Source organism: Emydura macquarii, unplaced genomic scaffold, assembly GCF_026122565.2.
Source record: "Emydura macquarii macquarii isolate MOO-44397 ecotype Brisbane River unplaced genomic scaffold, CSIRO-AGI_Emac_v2 contig_318, whole genome shotgun sequence".
NCBI lineage: Eukaryota > Metazoa > Chordata > Testudines > Chelidae > Emydura > Emydura macquarii.
This window is the reverse complement of record NW_027130455.1, coordinates 12,760,121-12,774,830: the sequence shown is the minus strand read 5'-3', so window position 1 is coordinate 12,774,830 and position 14,710 is coordinate 12,760,121. Positions and strand designations below refer to the sequence as shown.

General features: G+C 39.4%; 1 protein-coding gene across 4 annotated transcripts in view; it reads right to left on the bottom strand.

Moving 5' to 3' along the window:
- The window catches only part of PICALM (phosphatidylinositol binding clathrin assembly protein), a 125,379-nt gene that overhangs the window by 74,842 nt on the left and 35,827 nt on the right, over positions 1–14,710 (bottom strand). For all 4 annotated transcript variants that reach the window (XM_067568757.1, XM_067568739.1, XM_067568745.1 and 1 more), the window contains exons 3-4: positions 8,019–8,094; positions 5,894–5,996 (exon numbers count right to left, since the gene is read on the bottom strand). In XM_067568757.1, the coding sequence (XP_067424858.1) occupies positions 5,894–5,996; positions 8,019–8,094 (179 nt within the window). The remainder of the gene's footprint in view (positions 1–5,893; positions 5,997–8,018; positions 8,095–14,710) is intronic.

The following is a 14,710-nucleotide window of genomic DNA, read 5'->3' as shown; positions in this document are numbered from 1 at the left end:
AACTTCTACCTCTCATAACCTCTTGCTTGTTCAAACTAAAAATGAGAATCCACTGGACTCTGCAGAACAAAAGGCTGAGGATTATTACAGCTGGAAAAAGTCAAAACATCTCAAGGAAAGACCACTAGCAATACCTTCCTCCTGCTAACAGAATTCCTTATAACTAAAAATGGTCCTTTTGCCTCCATAGGATGTTACCTCTTGGAGAATGTTGGTCAGGTGGTGAAAGAATGGTTAATTACCCTACAATAAATGTGCTTCTTCTAGAGAGGCTGTCCACATGGATCCCACTCTTGGTTTGCCTGTGCCCCAGGTGCACAAGATTAGGGTTTTTTGGCTTATAGTGTGTGTTGAGGCGATGACTGTACCCTAGATATTCTTGCCCACCCCCAAAACACCCTAAGGGCATGACGGACAGATCAGGACCAACAATCCCTCAGTTACTTCACCAATAAAGAATCCCAGAGGAGTAGGATTTTGTAGTAAGGGGGAAGGAGATCAGGTAATGAAATCCATGTAGACAACATATCTCTAAGAGCCACAGCTGCTGTAACTAACTATTCTCTCCAAGTAATTGTCTATAGGGATTCCACCTTAATACCATTATGTCAAGTATATGAAGTTTATCTTTCCCAGGGGTTGAGTGAGGGTTGTGAAAGAAAATTAGGAGATGAATAAACTTGTTGACATGGTACATGAAAATACTTTGGGGAGGAACTTGGGATGAGACCTGGGAGTGACCCTTTTCTTGTGGAGCCCTGTTATAAGGGAGATCTACCATGAATCTCCCACCTTTCAAGCTGATGGAATTGCTACTAAAAGGCAATCTTCATTGATAGGTGACACAGGGAACAAGTTGCTAAGAGCTCAAGGGAGGGGGGGGAACCCATGAACCCCTTTTAATACTTTTGATGGGATCACCAGGGTGCAACTTGGGCTGTGGGACTGCTGAGCCCTCTGTCCCACCAACCTGAGGTATCCCTCTCACACTGCAATGCTGTGTCAAGCCACAAACCTCTGGCAGGTACTGCACTTATACAGACATCCACAGGGAGGGACACACCCAACTTAAGGCTGGTCTACACTACAGTTAGGTCTACATAAAGCAGCGAATGTAGACCTAATTCTGTCAGTGTCTACACTACAGCCTTCCTCTGGCCGAAGTAAGTGTAATACTACACCAACATAACAACTGCATCTAGGTATAAGGTTTATGTCAATGTAGTTAGGGCAACAAAGGGTCTATGTAGACATTTTGTCCCTTAAGACAGCCAACAGCAGATGTGTCAATTTCACAGCAGGAGCCACTAGAGAGCTGGGTGGCTTTGGATCACACTCCCGGATGGGAGCTGGCGAAAGAAGCGTGGGCACCCTCACTTACGGGAACAGGGAAGTGGGCGGGTGATGAGCCCCAGAAGCCAGGGCAGCTGGACCTTTCTTCTGGGGGTGAGAAGCCCTGGCGGCTTCCTCCGCTCCCTGCAGGAAATGGGCAGGGGGTGGCAGTGCACTGGAAGCCCAGAAGCCTGTGGGGCAGCTGGGCTCCCAGCAAGGAGATGAGAGACCAGCCTCTCCACTTCCCACACTGCCCATCTTAGGTCAGTAAGCATTCCTGGTGGAGTGCTCCTGGTGAGGGCACACATCATTGACCCAAGGAGGGTAGTGTGGACATGAACCATAATTACTGCGGTGGCTGTAAGTCAATCTAACATAGGTCAACTTACGTTTCTAGTGTAGACATACCCTCAGTTACATGACTGACCTCTGAGGCACTCATAATCTATCAATACGGAGGCTCCAACCAATTCCTCCAGCTCCTCAGCCTTGCACCCCAGAACTGTACTGTCTTGCATTGGTCAAAAGCCTAGCCAGTGTAAGTTTATTACCCAGTCTGCCTTCACTCAATGTGGAGAGGACACATACTAGCCTTTGTAAACTGAGCTGAGATCTCCCAAGCACTTCAACGAAAATACACTGTTTTAGATAAAATATAAAACAGATTTATTAATTATCAAAAGATACATTTTAAGTGATAAGTAGTAAGCACAAAGATTAAAGTTGGTTACCTAAGAAATAAAAAGTTCACAGACTAAGTTTTACAAGCTAAAGAGGACTTGAATCAAGCAGTGTCTCACCCTGACTGATGGCACAAACAGGTCAATATACAGACTGGACTCCCTTTTCCAACCTGGGAGCACCCTTCCCCAGTTCAAAGACTTTGTCCTCCAGACATTCTTCTAGGTCAGCGGTTCCCAACCAGTGGTCCGCAGACCCCTAGTGGTCTGCGAGGCTACTACAGGAGGTCCATGGAAAAGAAAAATAACATCCTCACCAAGGAAATGTACAATTTCAAATAAAAATTATTTCATATAGTTTCTAAAAACGTACTATTGTAATTTATTTTACAACTAGTACAATGTGGTGGTCCATAAAATGTTTGGAGGTCAAAAAGGGGTCTGCACACTCGAAAAGGTTGGAAACCGCTGTTCTAGGTGTTGAGTTTGGGGGAGGAGGGGAAGGGAGGAGAGGCCAAGTGATGTCATTTCCCCTCTCTCATAGTTTCTTCCAGCTTGTTGGAACAATCTTTCGCTGTGACCTGGGGATCAGGCAGTTCCCACTGGTCAAGCAGTTTTCATTGTGTACATGTTCTCTCTGAGACGTTTCCATTGTATACAGTTTCTGGGATAGTGGATTCTTTTCTTGATGGGTGCTCATGAGCCATTAACTGTTATCTGGTTACTCAATTGTTGTACCTGAAAGGCTGGTTGTGGGTGTTCCCAACCTCAACATATTTCAATCACACACACACACACACACACACACAGCAAAACTTCATAACTTCACAAGCAATGATAGCGCATACAATTCAACAGGATATTAATGTTCAAACAGATCAAGACTTAACATGATACCTCACAAGGCATACTTTGTACAAAACATATCATAATTATATGACAGTGGTGAATATGGAGGTTCCAGGGTGTCACAATACTGAAGACCCAGAAGAGAGAGGTTGCACAAGCTGGGAGAGAAACATGAATAAGACACTTAAGGAATCTAGCTAATGTAGGGCAAGAAAACACACTGAAGTCCTGGAAAGAAAGGTGATCTACAGATACTGTTGCTAAATTAAGTCTTATGGAATATTTATATTGTTTCAGAACTAGTATATAATCCAATATTGCTGAATGGGTGTTGTTGAGGGAGAAAGCAGGTCACAAGATGCCCAAATAGAAAGCCACTTTCACTTATACAGCTAACTCAGTCTAATTAAGGCTTTCCTGCTTTGGAACAGAATATTCTGAATATAGGTAAACAGCTTCTTTTGGTGGATATCAGCCAACCAGGATATAGGCTGTTAGATACAATAACAATGGGTCCAGCTGTAGAATTTGACTGTTCTCCAAGACTATTGGGCATTGCAGGCAAAGTGATGGGGGAGGAAGAGAAGGATGTGTGTGTCACATTGAGAGGTTCACCAGATCTGAATGCCAGAATTGCGTGGACACATCAGGGCTATCATGATAATCAATCCTGCATCTTGCCTCACAACTCTCTGTAACATGGGGGTCGGAAGGAAAGTATACATCAGTCCTGGCATCCAAGGAATGAGAAGGCATCTGACAGGGAGCCTGAACTGGAAACCATTGTGGAGCAGAATATTTGGCATTTCTTATTCTGGACTGTTGCAAACAAGTCTGTTTGGATATCTCCACTTGCAAAAGATGCTCTGCAACACTGGGTCCCTGATCAGCCACTTGTGGTTGTCTGAAAACTGTCTGTTGAAGTGATCTGCTAGCAAGCTCTGAACACCTGAAAGATGTAAGACCAGTGGCACAGTCCAGGGATGAATACCCTAAGCCCAGAGCCAAATGACCTCCTGGCAGAGTGGAGATGATCTAGTCTCTCCTCGTTTGTGGACATAATGCATAGTTGTGGTAATATATCAGCCCTTGGACAGCAGATCCATGCAGTTAGACAGGAATGCTTTGCATGCCATGCGGATGGCTCAGTTCCAGGACATTTACATGCAGTTGAGCTCCATAAAGGGACCACAGGCCCTATGTTTAAAAGTGATCTAGATGAGCCTCTCATCCCTGGTGCAGACATCTGTCAGAGTCTTGGTAGGCAAAGTGCAGAGAAATGTACTCCATTGCACACCTGAAGTGGTTCTTTCCAAGTTTAGCGAGGACAGGACTTCTTGTGGGAGCCTCACGAACATGGCCATATAGGTATCTGCTGTGTAGACACACTGATTTCAACCAGCCTTGCATGTAGACTAGGCAAAGCCTGGCAAACTCTCTCACATAGGTGCATGAGGTCCTATAACTCAGAAGTATGAGCCACACTCTTACTGATGTCTTTGAGTCAACTTGTAGTTGATGAGGTCCACTATAGTTTGGAGTCTTCCTTGTGGAAGATAAGCTGTTGCTGACACTGCTTCTTGGAGCTCTAAGCTTTGAGAGAAAATAAGCGTGGGTATTTCTCTATTGGTTTTGAGGCCCAGTGTGGCAAAGAACTTTAAGATCACCTACTGAGGTGATATTCCCTGGATCAATTCATTGTTGAGGTATTGGTAGACCTGGATTCCTTGCCTCCTTAGCTGAGCTGCTACCATTGCCAAGTACATAGTGAACACCCTTGGTACTGTGCGAAGATCAGTGCCACCATCCTGAGTTTGAAATGATGAATGCACCTGTTGAGACAAAGGCCCAGAATAGCACACCAATCTCTTTTTTTCTTTGGTTTGGGAGAGTTCATGGTCAGGGGACTTTATTCCCATTACTTTAAGGTCACCTCTTTTACTGCTCAGACGCAGGAGAGAGTCCACCTCTTGCTTCAATAGTATGTTATGGGGGAAGAGGAGGAATAGGGTCGGGGGGCTGAAAAATGAAGGTGGATGCCTAATAACAATGAAAGATTAATAAAAAGGGTAGTAAAAATTCTCTTTTTTAAAGCCTACAGGCAAACTAAAAGTTAACTACTTAAAAGCTACACTAACTAATCATGAACACCAACTATAAAAGAGTCGCAGAGAAGCAGGACGACACTGCAAAGGTTCCTTCTTGCTGCTGCAGGAAGAAGAAACCGAGGGATGGCTGGTCCCACCCTTTATACCCTTGAGTAGGGGGGGAAGGGAACCCAAACACATGTATGATGCAGGGATGGCCCCAGCAAGTACTGCTGACCAAAAGAACTAGATCTTGTACAAATAGAGAACACGAGCACCAAGAGTAGAATCCATGTGGACATTCACTTGAAGTATGTTTCAACCGTATTAAAGCCACGGCTTTAATGTATGCCATATCTAAAGTGGTTGCATAGCCAGCAGTTAACCACTGTATGCCATAGCTATGTAAACTGATCACGTGATTTCCCCCACTCCCCATCACCAAAAAGGCATGATGGTCATTCTGTGTAATTACCACAGTACATTACCGTACTATGGACTGTACACAAAGCACTTTGAGAGCAGGGTGAAGAAAGAACAGAAGGTACAGCTAGATATTTCACTTAAATGCCTATCCCCTTCATTTTGTCAAATGAGAAGTGCAGTTAAACACCAATGGTGCCACAGAGTGTGACCTCATGACAGCTTTCCGGCATATCAAGGAACAGATTATTGGCCAGATTAGGTAGTTACCACCAGCAGCCTCATAATCTGATACAGAGATTGACCGTGGTTCCATTTTTTTCGAAGACGAAGTGTTCTCCAAAATTTCTGAAGTCAGACACACCGCAACTCAACTGAATTGACATTTTTGGTGCATAATTGCACAGCATATTGATCAATGCCAATGAAAAGATATCCAACTTGGTTATTTGAGCACAGTTTGTTAGTATGTGCTACAAGCCAGATGTTAAAGATAAGAAAAATAAATACTACAGCTCTTACCCTCTTTTTACTTTTGTGAAGTCAAAAGCCACTTGTCTGTAAGAAACTGCTTTTTCATTCAGATACCTACTATACCGTCTGATAAATGTGGACATGTCATACCCTAAAAGAGAAAAGGTTTCAACAGCTTATCCCTCTTCCAAATCAATTTTTATACAAACCAACTATTCTGACTAGACAGTAATATATACAGACTGTTTTGTTTACGAGTTTTCCCTTAACCCACCAACATATATATAAATGGTTACAAAAGATTGGTCTCAATTTCTTTGACACATTTAAAAAGATTGTAGTGTGAAGATCTATTCATTGTACAGTACACACCCTGAAAATGTGAAGGTATGATGCAGCAAATATCTACAGATGTCACATGAGCTGTGTAATTTCCTTTACCATCTGAAGATAAGGATCTCCTGCAAGCCAATGATCAGACTAAGTATTTTTATACGAATTGTTGGATACTAGCATAGAAAGTGCCTATAGACATTTATTGATTTATTTGCTGTAAGATTTCTTAACTAGCACACAGTATGTACAAAAGTCTTATGTTCTCAGAGTTAATTCCATAGTCCTTACATACTCTTTTAGAAGTTATGCAGCAAAATGCACTGAAGTAAATTGACATTTATCAGTGAGAGTTTGCACACACAAAGATTACAGGATTAGGCTGACATATCTTAATTACATCAAAAAATATTTCCTGTGGATGCAGGCTGAGAAATCCTAGCCGCTGCTTTATTCCCAAGAGGAAATACTGGAGTCAGATGGTAAAGGTTGTTTTTCATATTCTACACCAATCTATCTTTGAAAATTAAGTCTCAGCTGGACAATTTTGCATCGTTTACCACAATGAAAACTCCTGTCCACAGCCATTGGCAAGATTATGTATATTATACTACAATTACGGCAAAACAAAACTGAAGTAGCTATATAAAGAGCAAAGTTGGAGACAAACCAGTTATTTCAGTAGAGGCAAATGAGTAACTTTTTGAGAATGGCTCCATGCACGAACAGAATTACATGCAGCTGTGGGGAAACCTAGTATAGGGACCAATAACTCTTTTTTGCCTGATACCTACTCCAAACAAAGACATCCGACTGAAGCCATTTCAGTTTCAAGCAACTGGTCCCTTACAGCATGTTAGGGAGTTCATTTAATTTTTGCCCTTTTATTTTGTTGTTATACTTCTCCCAGCCTTGCAGAATACATGAAAAGTGAGTAGGCCAGGCACAAAGATGTATTTGCCCACTCTTTATCATGACAATGAATAGTTTATAAATATTATTTTTACCCCTTCCTTGCAAGGAGGCAAGTAGAATTTTGCAAGTATTCTGGTCTGATCAAATCACTATCTTTAAGGCATGACCAGTCTCTTACTGTATTTCTGTACAGCGCTTACTACAATGGGATTTTAATCTCAGTTAGACCTCTACGAAACACTAATATTAGTTTTTTAATTGATTTCTTCCCTGGTAGAATACATTTTCTACCCAGAGACTGAAAAGTTTATTTCATATTCACCTATTTAATTAATCCTACATAGAATTAGTCTTTCAAAACTTCTTAATTAGTTACTTCACCCATGTGGTGGCTTCCAGGACTGATTGCAGTACAAAGATTTTCTTCATTTATATTGCCTACATAGGCATGGGGCTAGGCTGGATGACTGTCAATTTAAATAAAAATTAGATGTTATTTCTCTTTTTGCTTCAACTAAAACCAGCTAGCATCAAGAACAAATCTCTCCTGCCTCATGATGAAATTGGAATGCATTATGGGAGTTTTAACCTCTCATTTTATTTTGTATTGGCTGCTGTTGGAAACTGGTTCAGAACTAGAATAAACAGCATGACTAAAATCAAACCTATGTAAGAAACAAAATTATATCTATTTTTTCCACATGGCAGTATTTTCTACAATGCCACAAATGCTGGTCAGTTGGAAGATTATGATTATGGAAGATTATGTGAAACATCCACAGGAGTGTTCTAAAATGAAGAATTTCACTTCTTGGAATAATATGCAATTTTTTTTTTTAAAACTACTGAAGTGAATAACTTGTGAAAATGAAATATCTATTACTCACTAGAATACATGTTAATTTTTATAACAAAGATACCTTACCTTGCAATCCACTTTTGTCTAGGAAATTGCTCAAATTAAACAATGTGTTTCTGGAAGCCAGATACTGGATAAAACGCTAGATGGAGAAAAAAAGATTTTGAATCAGATTTTGAATCATTAATAAATGATTTGCTGGAATTTTACTTAATTCTGCACGAAAACAATTTAGTTACTTAACTCAGTGCCATCAAACTTTCCAAAAAAAATTGTAGCGTACACCTTGCAAACAACAAAAATCACCCAGACGCTTCTAAGCAAAATTATAAGTGGACGAATACAGAGCTTAACTACTATTTTAACTGGTATTGGTGAAGGATTAAAAGACCCTTTGTTCTAAACTAGAATTAGCCACAAGAGGACAAACTTTTCTTACAGGCATTAAAATTAAATACAAGGCATTAAAACTTGGCCTAGTTACAGCTTATTTTCTTCAAATATACCGTCTGTAGAACCTTTCTGCACAGCTTGTAGCAATTTCTGAGCTAGATAAACACAAAGATATGCTGAATGCAAATCAATTTCAAATTAGGGTAACCGATGGCATATAATCATCAGTTTGACCAGTTGCCTTCCAACTTGCAGAAAATTTCTCCTTTACCTTCAAAGTAAATGTGGCAATTCTAATGCCAAATTAATCTTGCTTAACAAATACTTCTATACAAGACTATGAAGCTAAAAATATTCCTTATGATGGAACTTTTTGGTAACTAGAGAAGACAACTGGAAGATAAAAAGACCACTTGATCTTATTTTTAGGAGTTCAAGACTAAGTTTATAACAAAACCTCTAAACAAAGATTGTAGAGCATCCTGCAAGAAACCTGAAAGAACTGAACTTTGGTTCCAAAGTCCGCGTGGTCTGTTCCAATTTAGTGCTGGCTCCAGAACTGTCTTGTGATTCTCTGATTCACATTGCATTGGTTTCATGAAGTACCTATTTCAGGTCTGATTTTCAAAGAGCTTCCAGGACTCACTGTAGTACAAAGACTTTCTTCACTTATATTGCGTACATCAACACTAACATTTGTAATCAGGGAATCAGTAGACTACCAGGAAATAATGGCTACCAGTACCAAAAAGTGAAGTAAGAGTTCTTGACAAGCTTTATCTTTAGTTCCCTGGACACTTAAGTTAAATTTAAAATATTTACCTGAACACTGTCTAATTTAATTGTCTTGAAATATAATTATGGGATTTTATTTAACAGATATATTCAGAAGAATGAAGATTTACTATTAATGTTACATAAAAATTCTTATTTATATTAAATAAATTCAGGAAACTAAAAGAGAAATTTTCTTATCAATTCAGGTTTCATCCTGTCTAGTCTTTACGTGATACTTTAGTTTGTTTCCCCCCCTTTCAGATTGCAGCTATTCATTGTAGACCTTGGGTTGATTAAGAAAGGGCAAACAGATGTAAGATCAGATGGTTTAAATGTGAAGATATAATCAAATACATATAGCATAAGTACCAAAAGCAAGAAATGTCTTAAGACTTCTGCTTTTGGAATTCTGCAATACTACTTTCTGGTAAATAAAAAAATCTTCTCAGAGCATCCGACACTCTGAACACATTTCCCAGACCTGAAAAAGAGCTCTGTTTATGCTAGAAAGCATGTCTTTTTCACCAACAGAAGCTGATCCAATAAAAGGTATTACCTCACCAACCTTGTGTCTCTAATATCCTGGGATCTACATGGTTACAACAACACTGCCTTACACTACTCAAACTTTAAATTTGGAGAAATCTCAGAAGTCAAGTGTGAAAGTAGGAGTTAAACCTTAAGAACTTGGGTTTTACCAGTCTTAGACCAAGTTTGAATGCCTTGTACCTAATTGCAATGCTTAATATATATATGAGAAGTTTGCCCTCCTGTGTCTAATTCTAGTCTGGCAGAAACCCTCCATTCACAATTTTGCTCAGAAGTATTTTTGTGGTTATTTGCAAGGTACATTATGGCTTTTTAATTCCAAAAGTTTGATGGCACAGAGCCAAGTACACCAACACAGAGCTTTTCTGCACTGAATACACACTGAGAAGAGTCAAGCTCAATGTTTTGGTCCTTATCTACAAAGCCCTTCAGACTGGCAAAGCTACTTCAGGGAACACCCCAGGACACATGATCATGATCTCTCACAATAGCTACATTCCCCAGAACAATAGAGTCAATAATGTCAAGAGACTCCTGTGTGGCACACAGCCTTCTCAACAACTGGTCCCACAGTTCAGTCCCAAAAGAGATTAGGTAACAGCCACAAATCTCACCACTTTCAGTGACTTAACCCTTGAAGAGTAAATGAAAATAAACTACTAAAATCACAACAAATAGTATAAACACTTAGATAGATAGCAACTGGTCAAAGTTGTGAAAGTTTACAAATAAACTTTACTCAAAGTATAACTGAATCCCTTGAGCTAAAGAGCAGCTTGATCATAAAATTTCAAACTATGGAAGTTGGCCGTATTTTGTATATTAACAACTGAATTTCATTAAGCATATGTGGCAAGCAGTCCTTTATAAATCTATGAAGGAGGAAGGGAAAGAAATAGGAACACTGCAGATTACTCTTCAGATTAGTAAAAGGTGCAACTTCTGGAGAGTTAGTGAAAATCAAAGGCTCCAGCAGGCAAGGTGCAGTGTGGGGGTGAGGACTACTGTGGAGATCACAAGTTCTAGGGAGACGGGAGCCTTGAAGTTCCACAAGACAGTGAGAGCTTAGAGGGTAGTCAGGGAGCCTATAAAAATTATAAATAGGGAGGCTGGGAATGAAGAGAGTGGTGGAGCGGAAATCAAGAACTCTGTGTAGCCTGTAAGATCCTATTTGTCCCTATGTTTTTTAATACAAAAAAATTAACAAACCTCTACTTAGTTAAGATTGCTGTAGCAATGTGGAACAGTATTTTGCATATGCACATTTATTTCAGAAACTTATGAATTGTGAGTATATTTGTTTATCTACCTTCCTTTAACTATGCACCCATGCTTCAAAACAAATAAAAAACCAAACCATTTCACATACAACTGGCTATAAATGTAAGTTAAGATTGACAAGAAAACTTTAAATCCTTACAGGTAAACTTTTACAAACATTTTTAATTAAAAGGACTTTAATAAAAGCTTTGTGTAACAGACAATATATTAATAAAGAACAGACTTTTAGAGCACAAAATCAAGAAGAAAATTGATGTAAAGAGAGGTTAAGATATTGACATTTTAAAGCAGCGTTTATATGGCCATATCATTATAAAAGCTGCCATACTGTGTCAGACCAGGGTCTATCTCATCCAGTATCCTGTCTCTGACATTGGCCTATGCCAGAGTTTAAGGGGAGCATACAGAAGAGGGCAATTATGTAGTGAACCACTTGTCTTCCACTCCTGACTTCTGGTAGTCAGAGATTTAGGATCACGGTGAGCATGGGGTAGCATCCCTGACAATCTTGGCTGAAAGCCATTGATGGACCTATCTTCCATTAATTTATCCAGTTATTTGAACCCAGAACTAGGAACACTAATTCCTTATTTGTCAAACTTCTCCGATCAGGAATAAAGTGTTTATTTGTATTGCTAGAGGACCTGTTTTAATATAGAGTAATAATTAATTTTACTGGGGCAAATTCTGCTTTCTTACGCACTTGCAATTCTGACTGACACTAATAGGAACTGCAACACCAGCATTTGGCCTTCTGTAGTGAAGATTACTTTTTTTTTCTTTCAATTCAAAACATTTTAGGAGAGGAACTTTAGTGTACTCTTCATGGATTATAAATCATATTTTAAAGGATTAGAGAGAGATGTTTTATACCCCTTCATTCCCCCAAAACCATGGTATTAAATCTTATCAATAAAGAAACCTGTTCCTCAGCCTTCTAAGCACCCATGCGGCTTTTCATACTTATATAAAAAACAACTCTCCAGCTCTATAGTTTAGCCTACACAGGATTCTCTTTGGGGGGAAACGTCCCAGAAGTTGTGAAATATTTGTTTAATCCAGTGTACAGCTATTCTAATGATGTTTTCAACATTTGACCCTTTCAACACTATTAAATCCCTACTGGGCACATGTATGTTTTGGACTTCTTTTGAAGAAAGGAAGGGTTTTTTGATAGCCAATAAGAGCAGTTGCTATGAAAAAGCTTTTGAATACTGACTCACTCAGCCCTATTTTTACAGTCTCTTTAGAAGTTCTCAGATTTATAGAGTGAAGAGTAGAGCTAGGTGGAGAATGGTAATTCCATTTTGTGAAGATACTGGGAGCACTGGCTCCAAGCTAGTTTACCAGGAGAGCTGATGAGGAACTGGGCAGGTAAGCTCCAAGAAAGTCTGCCTTGTTTCTGGCAGAATTTCACTGATATGATACAACCATATCATATATCTGTGAAATGTTTCAATTTAATCAAATTACAAAAAAAAGTCTGTCAAAATATTTCCAAACAGCTTTAGTGAAGAGGCATCAGGATTTGGAGAGAAAAAAAACTGTTCCTACAGGTGCAAGTTAATTTCCTCTTCTTCTCTGCTGATCTGAGCAAGTGGATTACATACTACACATATTACAAATGTTTTCCTGAATGTCACCCATCACAATGTTTTTCTTATGTGCCCACTTTAGAAGAAGTGAGTTGGGAAGAAAATCCAATGCCATTGGAAGAACGCTTTTTGAGGCACTGGGGCAAAGTATCAATGTAAAGAGCAGTTTAGTGAATTTTCAAATCAAGAGTCTTGTTAAACTGGATTCAGGGCCTGGAGGTAGTTGCATCCTTATTGTAATCTCTAGTTTTATCCATCACAGCTAATTCTACAGCCCAAGGATGATTTGGCTTCATTCATAGGGTAAAGAATTTGATAACTAATGCCCTGTTGCAGGTATGTGCATATAATGAATGCTAAGTCTTGTCACGGAGTATTTCTGCCTCTGAAAACTGATCCCTGAGAACTAATATAGCAATTGATACACACTAGTGTTGCATTTTGCTAAGCTGTATGTGGGGAGATAGAGGTTATCACCACCTGGTGCACTTGCAGAAAGCTGAGAATTATATCTGAAAATACTACTGTAACTGAAAACCTCATGCAGAGAATGGTTATACATAGACATTATACTGGGTCCAAATATACCATGTGTCAAATAGAACAATAACAGAAACATTTCGTTTTCAGCTGAAGTGACTGATTTCGCATAGCTTGGGGGTAAAGTGATAGCCTTTAACATTGCAGGCCTAAGCCAACTGAATCTCCATTGAAGTACCAAGGATTAGACCACTTTCAACATTCCAGTATGACAAGTGGTCTACCTCGAAGTAGGATTTGCTTTTGAAAATTCCTGCTGGTCTAATTTTAAAAAATAGAAGTTTATAAAGGGCTGGGGAGAAAACCAGGAAGTCATTTAAATCATAGCTAAGGTGAGCAAAATAACTGCATTTTCTTCTTTTCCTAGTGCAGTTCTAGCAGAATCCACAGTCCGGGGACCAATACCCAATGGAAAAATCTGGTACCAGTGATTTTTTTAGTATAAAGGGGATTAGAATCTTAACTATGACGATTCCTACTCACATGAACAAGATTAAACTGCATGACCATGAACCTCTCAATGCCAGCTGACAACAGGGTTACAAGAATATCCTGATTCTGGTAAACACATGCCAGTTCACCAAAGAATGTCATGTGAGATCTTAAATACAAACAAGGTTAACACTGATCACTAATATCGTTATGAACAGACACTATGAAAGGAGCTATGTATGTATACTGAAAATATGTTCTTAGAGTCTGTATCACTGCAGAGGTGGAGAAACAGGTTTCCTGTCAGACAAAAGATGTTTATTCACCTGTCTGTCGGCATGTGAATTAAGCATGGTAAACTAACACAATGGCGGCACATTTATATACAAAGTCAACAGAGATATGAAGACAACAAGGAAGAGCATACAGACAAAAAGACAACTTTATCCTGAGATACACTTTAAAGGTTTGCTGGACTGGGAAACAGAAAAGACGCTCTGATTCTGGACCTAGGAAGTAAAAGGACAGCGCATTTATATTTGTGAAACCAGTTTTAGTTGAAATGCTGGAGAGGACATTTGGAGTGAGAATTAAAGCACAAGTAAATTAAACACAAGTAAGTCTCCTTCACACAAACACTCTCAGTCTGGGTACCTCAAGAACTGTCACAAGCTGATTTCCATATTCATTGATGGGAAAGAATTTTCCTTCCTAGTGTATTGGCAGGGATTATTGGGGAGGAGATCTTTTTGTTTTCACTGAGCATACTGAGCAGAGATCATATGCTGGGCTCAGCTGAAACTATCCCATGTACAGTTCCTTGAAATTCTAAATAGCTGGATGCAGGGGAAGAGATAATAGCCTGTGGATTTCAGTCCTTTCCATCTTTTATTTATATTGTTTCCATTAGATTGAATTTATCATTGCTCATTTCATACTTTAACTGTGCAAAAACCAATATGAACCCTTTCCAAGCACCATGGGCTCACAGTAGCGCCAGAACAGTTTTCAATTCACATTCTGACTCAGTAAGCTTAGTCTACTCTTAAATTAAAATCTATCTAAATACATAGCTCAAGGCTGTGAAAAATGTTGCACCCAGAGCATCACAGTCAGGTCAATGTAACACCTGATGAGGATGTGACTACATTAGCAGAAGGACTCTTCCACTGACCTACTTACTGCCTCTCA